This window comes from Symphalangus syndactylus, chromosome 12, assembly GCF_028878055.3.
Source record: "Symphalangus syndactylus isolate Jambi chromosome 12, NHGRI_mSymSyn1-v2.1_pri, whole genome shotgun sequence".
Taxonomy (NCBI): domain Eukaryota; kingdom Metazoa; phylum Chordata; class Mammalia; order Primates; family Hylobatidae; genus Symphalangus; species Symphalangus syndactylus.
In genome coordinates, this window is record NC_072441.2 from 89,933,661 (window position 1) to 89,945,779 (window position 12,119).

The 12,119-nt window shown below is 37.0% G+C and overlaps 1 protein-coding gene across 5 annotated transcripts in view; it reads left to right on the forward strand.

Moving 5' to 3' along the window:
- The window catches only part of ATF6 (activating transcription factor 6), a 210,504-nt gene that overhangs the window by 33,296 nt on the left and 165,089 nt on the right, over nt 1-12,119 (forward strand). For all 5 annotated transcript variants that reach the window (XM_063627165.1, XM_063627167.1, XM_063627169.1 and 2 more), the window contains 3 exons: nt 589-718; nt 1,448-1,651; nt 11,388-11,608. In XM_063627165.1, coding sequence (XP_063483235.1) covers nt 589-718; nt 1,448-1,651; nt 11,388-11,608 — 555 coding nt within the window. The remainder of the gene's footprint in view (nt 1-588; nt 719-1,447; nt 1,652-11,387; nt 11,609-12,119) is intronic.

Consider the following 12,119-nt stretch of genomic DNA (forward strand, 5'->3'; position numbering starts at 1 on the left):
ACTGCACTCCAGCTTGGGCAACAGAGTGAGACGCTGTCTCAAAAAAAAAAAAAAAACAATAGCACTGCTCCATTCATGCATCTTTCTTTTACAACATTTGGAACAAAGGCAGTATTACAAAATAGAAAATAGAAAAGAATACAAATAAAATTATTTTGCTTTTGATATTCTTTTAAGACCAAATAAGAGAGATTGTGGAGAAAGGATATTGGCATTTTAACTGCAACCTTATACGGATACTGAATGTTTGTATGACTACGAACCAAGTTTTATGTGTGTGTGCGTGTCTCTGTGTGTGTGTGTGTGTGTAGTTTGTAGGAAGAAATGTGGAAACAGATCAATGATTCATATCTTTAATATAACAGGATGGCAAAGACTTACTCTACATTTTGAGTTATTTTTCCTTTGGTATAGATGGATCATGCTGATAGTCACTTATTACTTAATATATAGATACAGTTTCTAATATACCTTTCCTTTGAAGTTACCTTGAAGTGTTTTTCTGTTTATATATGGGTCTCCTCCTTTTCTGTGCAATTTGCTGCTTAAGGATTGTGCTCATTAATTTTTGTTGTTATTATGCTACAGGAGGAGTTGGATTTGTCTTCTGGTTCTCAGATGTCTCCCCTTTCCTTATATGGTGAAAGCTCTAATAGTCCCTCTTCAGCAGAGCCACTGAAGGAAGATAAGCCTGTCACTGGTCCTAGGAACAAGACTGGTATTACTCTATCTCCTAACTTCTGTTATTTCTATTTCAGATTGAGCTTAGGTTCCATTTCTTAAAAGAAAATGCTGGATTACATTTATGCTTATTAGGCTGGCTTGCTGTTTTTTAATTGGTGGACCTATATTGTTTGTTGTGAGTGATTACCGTGGAGAGGAAAGGGGAGAAATAATCTTTGGTTGTCTCTGTCTTTACAGGTGAAAGATACTTTTTTTTTCTTCTTTTTTTTATTATTATACTTTAGGTTTTGGGGTACATGTGCACAATGTGCAGGTTTGTTACATATGTATCCATGTGCCAGGTTGGTTTGCTGCACCCATTAACTCGTCATTTAGCATTAGGTATATCTAGACTCAGACCCCACCATCTTCAGGAGAGATTGCAAAGTTTCAGTTAAAGATAACTGAATGGAGGGCCATTCAGCTACGACATTTGTTACCTCATTAATCTCTGGGTGTTATTCCGTGATTTCAGCTATTCTCCTTTACCAGTTAGTGTGTCCCATTCCCAAAACTGCAGCTTGGTTAGAAAAGGAGGTAACAGTTTAAGTACTTTTCTTCAGTTCATTTAGGTATATGTACTGTAGCTATGCTTAAACTCCAGTTAAAGATTGTTACTCGAAGTTAAGATAATGTGTAGAGAAAGGTGTGTGATAGAATCTGTTTTTTGGGGCTTGCTTAATTGCTTTCACATTGACTTGTGGTTTGTCTGGTTTTTCTCCAGAAAATGGACTGACTCCAAAGAAAAAAATTCAGGTGAATTCAAAACCTTCAATTCAGCCCAAGCCTTTATTGCTTCCAGCAGCACCCAAGACTCAAACAAACTCCAGTGTTCCAGCAAAAACCATCATTATTCAGACAGTACCAACACTTATGCCACTGGCAAAGCAGCAACCAATTATCAGTTTACAACCTGCACCCACCAAAGGTACCTGAGCAGAATTTAAGGCTGTGTAAATTTATTTGGAGGGCAGTAAGGGTTGTGTCATATGATTTGTTTTAATTCAGGTTATAATTTCTGAGCACGTGCTGTTTGTCAGGAATGTCTTTGGTTATGAGGACGTTGCAGAGATGACTAATGTGTGGTTCCTGTCGTAACAAGGGATATAGCTCTCCAGACCAGTTACATCTGATGGTTATTTTGAAAATCTGGGACACTTTCTTGGTGCCATTTTATTCTGGTGGATAAAATACAGAAACACAAATTTTAAGCTAGTTGAAGGCAGAGTTCAGGTCAGCCAGATTTTTGTGGCTGTGAACTTTTTTTGTTTTTAAGGAATATTTAAAATAATAGGGTCCATTTCAGGTGTGTTATAGCAATAGAATCAAGCCCTTAATCTCTGAGGAGGCTGCATGGTTTAGTAAACAGTATATTGACCTGGTCGTGAGGAGACCTGAACTCTGCTTTCAACTAGCTAAGAATTTGTGTGTTTCGTATTTTATCCACCAGATGGCCTCATACACTTGTGATTCTGTGAGAGGTTTAGGTCATTATTGAAAGAAGTTCAAGTCTGAGGATTTGGTACTATTCAGATATGGGAGTCATTTCCATATGGAGATCTCTTAGGTAGATTAGTTATCATTGTACTCATACAGGTATCTGTATACATTGGGTACAAGAAAACTTTTGCAGCATTCTTCTCTCTGGATTTAGTTTGTTGGCACCAGATATGACTAGGCGATAATGGGGTATGGGTTGTAAATAAACACCAATGTTACATTTGTACTGTATCTCCAATTGTGAATAGTTAGCTCACTTTTTGGAGCATAGTTTTAATGAGGATAAATTTGATAAATTTAATTTCCAGATACTCTTTTAGCTTTGTTCTATTACATGGTCATAGACAATATGACATTGATAAAAAGAAGACCTAGATGAGAGAATGGATGGATCAGTGAAAATTCATCCATCAGTCCCACCAAAAATAAACAGACAAACAAACAAACAAAAACCAGTTTGAAATGCCTGCCCTCTCAGTACAAAGTCAGAACTGCTGCCTTTTCCATCTGAAAAGTAGCAATGCTATAGAATAGGTATTCTTGTGATTTATAAATGTGTATTAAGCGTTCATGAACTCCTTGAAATAAAATGCAGGATTTAATGTATGTTCATATGTGGATTATTCTAGGGATAGTCCCCAAAACTTTCATTAGGATCTCATAAGGATCTGTGCCTTCCCAAAGGCTAAGAATTTAAACTAATGAAGAACCTCATTGTAGTTCCCATAAGCTATTAAAATACGTCTATACAAAAAGTCTGACATTAATATGACTAGTGTATAAAGCAGGGGTATTCCTAAGAATTTGCCCTTAGTAGATCATTGACTATGTTTGAGTGATGGAAGATCTTACCTATAATAAGAAGACAAACTATTCTTTTCTGAGCAGTTCATCAGTTCCAGAAACCTGAATTACACATTATTTGAAACTTCAATACTTTGCTGTCATCTGAAGACTATACTTATTTTTTTTGTGAGCATGTGCTAATATGAGGAACTGCACCTTGTCTGTTTTTTTTCTTTTATTTGAGACAGAGTCTTGCTGTGTTGCCGGGCTGGAGTGCAGTGGTGTGATCTTGGCTCACTGCAACTTCTGCCTCCTGGGTTCATTCTCCGGCCTGAGCCTCCAGAGTAGCTGGGACTACAGGCACGTGCCACCATGCCCAGCTAATTTTTATATTTTTAGTAGAGACAGGGTTTCACCATGTTGGCCAGGATGGTCTTGGTCTCTTGACCTCGTGCTTGCCTGCCTTGGCCTCCCAAAGTGCTGGGATTACAGGTGTGAGCCACCTGGCCTGGCGCCTTGTCTATTTTTATAGTACAATCTAAATAGGTGGTATTATTATAATAACATACAGATTTAAAGTATGTTTTTCATTTATTTGAGAATGGGGAGGAAGAAGGGAAGTATAGGCAAGACGTTATACAGTTAATCATGTTAATACTAGTGGTAAATATTTTACCATTGAAAAAGAAGAGGTAATTTCCACAGGTTTAAGACTGAGATTCTCTAGCTTGGAATGTAAAACTCTTCACAGTTTGGCTCTAGTTTAGTTTTTAGGTTGTTTTTTGTTGTTGTTTGTTTGTTTTTAATAGAGACAGGATCTCACTATATTGCTCAGTCTGGTCTCAAACTCTTGGGCTCAAGGGATCTACCCACCTTGATCTCCCAAAGCTCTGGGATTAGGGCATGAGCCACCAAGCCTGGCCTTCTAGTTTAGTTTTCAAACTTTATAATATTACTCTTTTCTATAAATCCCTTATTCTAGCTCAACTAATCTGGCATTGTCCTTTGAATTCTCTTGCTTTTCCTAGTTTTTTGGCTCACCATTTTCTACCAACCAGCAACAACTCATGCCTACTTTTACTTCTCAGTCCTCCATGTCCTTTAAGACTGTTTTTGAGTAGTGTAGATGAGAGATAGTGAAAGCCTGGAATATCAATGAAAGTGGAGAACCAGAATGAAGAGTAGAGATGTTAAAAGTGTAGAATCGTAGAGATTGGTAATTGGATTGTGTAGAAGGAGGCTGAAGGATAGAGAGGAAGGTGTCTAGGATGACTTCTGTTTTTCTATCTTGGGGTTTTTTGGGTAGATGATGGCGAAAATTATTGAAATGGGAGACAGAGATAAAATACGTTGCCCAGATCACTCTGCTAATAAGAAGTGGAGCCAGAACTTGAGCCCAGGTGGCCTAGCTCGGAGTCTATGTAAAGAATCACTATACTGTATTGCCTTAAAAAAAATGACAGATGCATTCCTTGCTCTCAAGATTTCTACACTTTAATTGGGGAATTAAATTCATATAAACAGCTAAATAACAGTCACTGTGATAACTAATAAATTAATAACTCATGAAGTGCCCATCTGGAAGCTATTATTATATAGAAAAGGGGATTAATAATGGTAATAATTGCATTTAAGTTCTTACTATGTGCCAGACACTCTTCTAAGTGCTTAAGTGCATTATCTTATTTCAAATAATATTTACACATTATTTGAAACTTCAGTATGTTTCTATGATTTATGGTGATGGGCTGTGATATCTCCATTTTATAGATGAGAATGCTAAGTACAGATTATTTGCCCAAAGTCACACACCTATGCTATTTCAGACAAAGTAGGCATTCAATAAATGTTTGATACATAGTTTAAAATCTTTGAAGAAAGTTTAAAAGAAAGAACTATCAAAATCAGTGAGTTACACATAGTCAAAAAAAATATATGACCTTGAATCCAGCCGTGTTCCATTAAGGGGGATTTGCATGTAATGCCAGAGGGGATTTTGAGCATGCTGAAATGGATAAACAGCCTTTGGAATGTCCTTTTTAACTGTTTCCACACTAGGAACAGTAGTAACTATGTTCAGCTGCTATTTAAGGCCCCAAACAATTCTTTGCATTGTAGTTTGTGGCCTGGTCAGCATTTACCAAGTCACCATGAGAGTTTTTTGTTCTTTCACTTGAACATATGTCATAGAAATTTAGTTGTTTCCCCTCATTCTGTGTTGAACCTAAACATGCCTAGAATATTTAGAGTATCCCTGATTTAGATGCTAGGTAATTTGAGGATAGTTGGGTACTCTGGGATGAAAAGGCTTGATGTACAATATGGGAAAAAAAGGAAGCAGCAGTGGCTTGGTAGGACTCAAGCCACATTTGGCCTTGCCTTGGTAGTCTTCCATCTCCTTCTTTGTGTGATGCAGTCCTCTCAGCAAGGAGACAGTGGTAATTACACAATTGGTAGTACAGATTTGGATTATTTTTCTTAATTAGTTTAAGAAATATTACAAAGCCCTCTGTACTTGTTATCTGCCAGGGCTTTAAACTGTAACTATAGCTAGAAACAGGATTCTTTCTTGTAAGTTGCCTAATTCATTATGTTTACACCTCTTCTGTTCTTTAAAATAGTCCCAAAGTTCCCTGAACAGTGTTTAATTTTGGGGAGGGGTCTTTTAATCATAATTTTAAACTCAGAGGATGTAGAACATGGCTTCCTATAATACTCTTCTCGAAGTATTGGTTTAAGTCAGTGGTTCTCAGTCTGTATATTGTGGACCCTGGGGTGTGGGTGATGGGGTAGTAGCCTTATGGCATTTTGCAAAGCATCTGCAAATCCATACTTGAAGCAAGCATTTTCTGTAGACCAAATAAATAATTTATTTCATAGATCTTTGTACAGCTCTTCAAATTTTTATAGCTATACTTCTGACTAATAAACTCCAAGTTCATTTTAAATCTTCACTAAATTCTTAGCAGCCTTTTTCCATCATGTATTTTCTCAATACACAGAAACTGAAAGGACAACTTTGATGGTTTTGGGTGACCAGGATATTATTTTATATTAAAAGAGAGCTCTTATATTCAGGAGCCTTTGGGGAGAGACTATGGGTTTTCTAGGTGTAGAATTATATCATCTGTGTGAGATACAGTTTGACTTCCTCTCTTCATATTTGGATGCCTTTTATTTTTTCTTTTGCCTGATTGCTCTGGCTACGACTTAAGCACTTGGGAATTCTTGTTTTTTTTTTTTTCACATTATGGTAAATATATATTTCCATAGTGCCAGATTTACTGTAATTTCTTATTGTTATTAAAACCTAACACTTAGTCATATGCTATTTACTTTATATGTTACTAATTTTTATTTGCACATTTGGCCGAAGCATGTTTATGTCTGCTTCTGAGTAATTTCTGCGTTTTATATGTTTTTACTTCATAAAAGAACGGAGTCCACCTCAAAACAAATTAGGCATCAAAGGAACATACCTCAAAATAATAAGAACCATCTATAGCAAGTCCACAGCCAACGTCGTAATGAATGGGCAAGAGCTGGAAGTTCATTCCCTTTGAGAACCAGAACAAGACAAGCATGTCCCTCTCACCACTCATATTCAACATAGTGCTGGAAGTTGTAGCCATAGTAGTCAGGCAAGAGAAAGAAATAAAAGGCATCCAAATAGGAAGAGAGGAAGTCAAATTACCTCTCTTCACAGACAATATGATTCTATACCTGGAAAACTCATAGTCTCTGCCCAAGACTCCTAGATCTGATAAACAACTTCAGCAAAGTTTTAGGATACAAAATCAATGTACAAAAGTCAGCAGCATTTCTATACCCCAGTAATATCCAAGCTGAGAGCCAAATCAAGAATGCAGTCTCATTCACGATAGCCAAAAAAAGAATATAAAGTACCTGGGAATACAGCAAGCTGGGGAGGTGAAAGATCTCTACAATGAGTTACAAAACACTGCTGAAAGAAATCAGAGATAACACAAACAAATGGAAAAACATTCCATGCTCATGGATAGGAAGAATCGATAGTGTTAAAATGGCCATACTGCTCAAAGCAATTTACAGATTTAATGCTATTTCTATCAAACTATCAGTGACATTTTTCACACAATTAGAAAAAACTATTCTAAAGTTCACATGCAACTGAAAAAGAGCCTAAATAGCCAAAGCAGTCCTAAGCAAAAAGAACAAAGCCAGAGGCATCACGCTACCTGATTTCAAACTGTACTACAAGGCTACAGTAACCAAAACAGCATGATACTGGTATAAAAACAGACACATAGACCGATGGATTAGGTTAGAGAACCCAGAAAAAAGCTGCACCTCTGCAACCATCTGGTCTTTAACAAAAACAAACAGTGGGGAAAGGACTGCCTATTCAATAAATGGTGGTAGGATAACTGGCTAGCCATATGCAGAAGATTGAAACTGGATCCTTTCCTTTCAGTGTATACAAAACCCAACACAAGACGGATGAAAGACTTAAATGTACAGGCTCAAATTATAAAAACCCTAGAAGAAAACCTAGGAAATATGGTTCTGGACATAGGCCTTGTCAAAGATTTCATGATGAAGACTCCAAAAGCAATCGCAACGGAAACAAAAATTGACAAATGGGATCTAATTAAAGAGGCCGGGCATGGTGGCTCACGCCTGTAATCCCAGCACTTTGGGAGGCTGAGGAGTGGATCACTTGAGATCAGGAGTTCAAGACCAGCCTGGCCAATATGGTGAAACCCCATCTCTACTAAAAATACATAAATTAGCCAGGCATGGTGGTGCATGCTTGTAATCCCAGTTACTTGGGAGGCTGAGGCAGGAGAATTGCTTGAACCCAGGAGGCGGCAGGGGCAGTGAGCTGAGATTGTGCCACTGCACTCCAGCCTGGGCAACAGAGCTCAAAAATCAATAAATAAAAATCAACTAAAGAGCTTCTGTACAGCAAAAGAAACTATCAATAGAGTAATAGGACAACCTACAAAATGGGAGAGAATATTTGCAAACAGTGTATCCAACAAAGGTCTAATCTCCAGAATCTACAAGAAACTAAATTAACAAGCAAAAAACAACCCCATTAAGAAGTGGGCAAAGGACATAAACAGACACTTTCAAAAGAAGACGTAGACATGGCCAATAAGCATATGAAAAAGTGCTCAACATAAGAGAAATGTAAATCAATCATTAGAGAAATGTAAATCAAAACCACAGTGAGATACCATCTCACATCAGTCAGAATGGCTACTATCAAAAAGTCGAAAAATATCCGATGCTGGCGAGATTGCAGAGAAAAGTGAATGCATATACATTGCTGGTGGGAATGTATATTGGTTCAGCCACTGAACGCAGTTTGTATATTTCTCAAATAACTTAAAGTAGAACTACCATTTGACCCAGCAGTCCCATTACTGGGTATATACCCAAGGGAATATAAAGACACACACACACACACACACACACACACACACACACACGTTCATCGCAGAACTATTCACAATAGCAAAGACATGGAATCAACCTAGATGCCCATCAGCAGTGAACTGGATAAAGAAAATGTGGTACATATGCACCATTCAATACTACACAGCCATAAGAAAGAATGAAATCATGTTCTTCGCAGCAACATGGATGGAGCTGAAGGCCATTATCCTAAGATAATTAATGCAGGAACAGAAAACCAAATACTGCGTGTTCTCTTTTATAAGTGGGAGTTATACATTAAGTACACATAGACATAAAAAGGGAACAATAGACAACGGGCCACTTTTGAGGGTGGAGGTTGCAAGGAGGGTGAGGATCGAAAAATTACCTGTTGGGTACTGTGCTCATTACCTGAGTGATGAAATAATCTGTATGCCAAACACCTGTGACATGCAATTTATCAATGTAACAAATCTGCATGTGTACCCCCTGAACCTAAAATAAAAGTTGGGGGAAAGAAAAACTGAGTCCAAGGGAAAATGAGAAGGTAAAAATATTTAATGATCATTTATGCCCAAGTATTAATATATTGTATCTACTCCAAATCCATGAAATTATTTTTAGATCTTCTTATCTGGGATAAAATGCTGTTTATTGAATTCTGCTACTTTCAGTGTGTTTTTTGAGGCCATCTGAAACAAGGGCTTTGCTTTTATAAGTTATCTTTTTAGCCAAGACAGATATTCTTGACAAACAGGTGTTCTGCAGCTTTATTTTGATTTTTAGTTTTCCCCGATCCTTTGAAATACTGAGCTGAGTTTTACATGGGTCAACCTGTCTGGAAGCATAATGCTTTTTTTTCTTAAACAAATTATAAATTTACATGAGATTTTAGTTGCCAGTTATTTTAGTACCTTCATTTTGTTAGATAGGCTCAAGCAGCTGTGGATGTTAGGCAAGGCTTTCAACACCTTATAAAAATCTGCCAGATCTGAAAGGAAACACTTAGCAGGCAAGTAAAATTTTTAATAGATTACTGTTATGAGTTGTATAAGTCTTTAGGTTAATGGTACAGGTTTAGTACCACTTAAATGCTTGGAACCAGAAGTGTTTCAGATTTTGGGTACTTTTGGATTTTAGAATATTTGCATATACATAATGAGATATCTTGGGGACAGAACCCAAGTCTAACATGAAATTCATTTATGTTTCATGTATATTTTATAGCTGAAAGGTAATTTTATATAATATTTTAAATAATTCTGTACATGAAACCAAGTTTGCATACAATGAACCATCAGAAAGCACAGTTGTCACTATCTCATGTGGACAATCTGTAGTTGTTTGGCGCCACTGTCATTCCTGGCTCTGAATTCATATACTACTGACAAGCAATCATTTTCTTACACTTACTCACAGATTCACACCTAAGAACTTAACAAAAATTATGACGTACCATTAATACAGTGAAAAAATAATGTGTGCAGAGTAACTAGGCAGGACAGTAGAATCACCAGAATACCAGTGTCAGCTGCTACACGACAGCAACAACAAAAAATGGCAGCTTTCAGTGTCTGCCTTTGATGCTGTTTTCATTAAAAGCCTACTCTACCCTCTATTTTATGTCTTCAGGTGAGAAGAAACATCAGAAGCAGTTGAGGGACTGGAAGTGGGTCCTCTAGGGATGAGGAGGCATTCTGCTGGATGACTTCTAAAAATGTTTTCTATGGAGTCACCTGCCTCATTAACAAGTTTTTGTCTTAGAATTCTCTTTTTGATTTTATAAACTGACGTGATTTCTTTTTCTGTTATGACTATATGCTGCTTTAGTCCTTCACTAGGCCCATCACACATTTTTACCATGTCATCTATAGGTACTTTTTCTGCAGCATTAACAACATCATCTTCATTGTCATTATTACAGATTGAGTATCCCTTATCCAAAATACTTGGGACAAGTGTGGAGTTTTCCACTTGTGAAGTTGTGTCAGCACTCAAAAAGTTTTGGATTATGGAGCATTTTGGATTTTGGGTTTTTGGATTAAGGATGTTCAACCTCTACTAATTCTCCTCAGATTAGCATAAATTTAAAATAATGATACCTCTGAATACTCAGAAAAGAATTGAAGGCCATTTTTGGGGGAAGAGGGAAAGGGCTGGTATCAAGTACAGACTATTTTGAATCACAGATTTATGTTTACCGTGATTGTTAGCTAAGATTTAATCTCAAATGGTTTTAAGTTTTTTGGTATTTGTAGTCCTTTTTTTGTTTTTTTTTTTTTTGTCCTTTTTAGGGATCTGCCTGCCTCAGCCTCCTGAGTAGCTAAGACTCGAGGCACATACCACCATACCCAGCTAATTTTTAAATTTTTTTTTGTAGAGACAGGATATCACTATGTTGCCTTGGCTGGTCTCAAACTCCTGGCCTCCCAAAGCACTGGGATTACAGGTGTAAGGCACAGTGCATGGCCTGTAGCTCCTTCTTCTAATATTGAGTTACTAAGTTTATGTTCAGATATTTTTGGTATTGTATGCATTTGTAAATCCTATTAATTTAGAATACATGACTCTCCATGTTCAGTGTAAAAGATTTGTTATTTATAATAAGACAAATCCTTTTAGTACTAATAAATTTCAGAGGTTAATTCTTAGAAATCTAGGGATTACAGCAAATCTGATAGCTGTTTAGTTGAGTAAGATAAATAAGAAAGTATATGAAAGTATATTGTTAATGATAACTCAAAGAGATGAATTTAGTTGGTCCCATTAAAAACATAACAAAAAAAAGTCACCATAAGCGTGTGCTGCTATTGATCCAATGTTTTAATTGATGGTGTCCAATCCCTTGGTGTTGATCTCACGCATTATGTCTGCAGAAGAGACCTAATTATAAGCTGCTTCCCCTGCCACAATAGTTGTGTACCGTTTGATTCCTTTTCTTTTTTCTAATGCAGGCCAGACGGTTTTGCTGTCTCAGCCTACTGTGGTACAACTTCAAGCACCTGGAGTTCTGCCCTCTGCTCAGCCAGTCCTTGCTGTTGCTGGGGGAGTCACACAGCTACCTAATCACGTGGTGAATGTGGTACCAGCCCCTTCGGCGAATAGCCCAGTGAATGGAAAACTTTCCGTGACTAAACCTGTCCTACAAAGTACCATGAGAAATGTCGGTTCAGATGTAAGTTTTGAAACCTAGTGCTTCTCTTAATGCCTGATTTAAAAACCAACAGAAAAACACCTTTTGCTTTTGTTGCCTTGTTTTTGTTTTTTTTTAGAGTTTCTTATATTGCATCAAATAAAAGAGTGTGCTGAATTGCACATCTAGTCTTTGGAGGAAAATTAGGTTAAGGCTTACTACGTTAGAATCTAAGTGAAAAGGTTTTTGAAAGTCTGAAGTGGTTTGATGAAAAGCAAAGTATGCATACCTCCCTCTTCTTTACTCCTTCTTTAGAACCAATCCTCTTATTATTCTCTTCAAGCCCTTACACCCTCAACCCAGTCGTCGACTAATATTTTACAGATTCAGAGTTTCCTGAATGAAATGTTTTAGCAATCTTCAGATAAGAGTCTATAGACTGCTTTTTAGGCAGGTTTTATATTTAGCTTTCTTCCTTGCCGTTTTGAAGGGTTTTCACCACTTCATAATGATGACTTGCTACTCTTAGGAATTCTGTCTCTTAGTGATTATT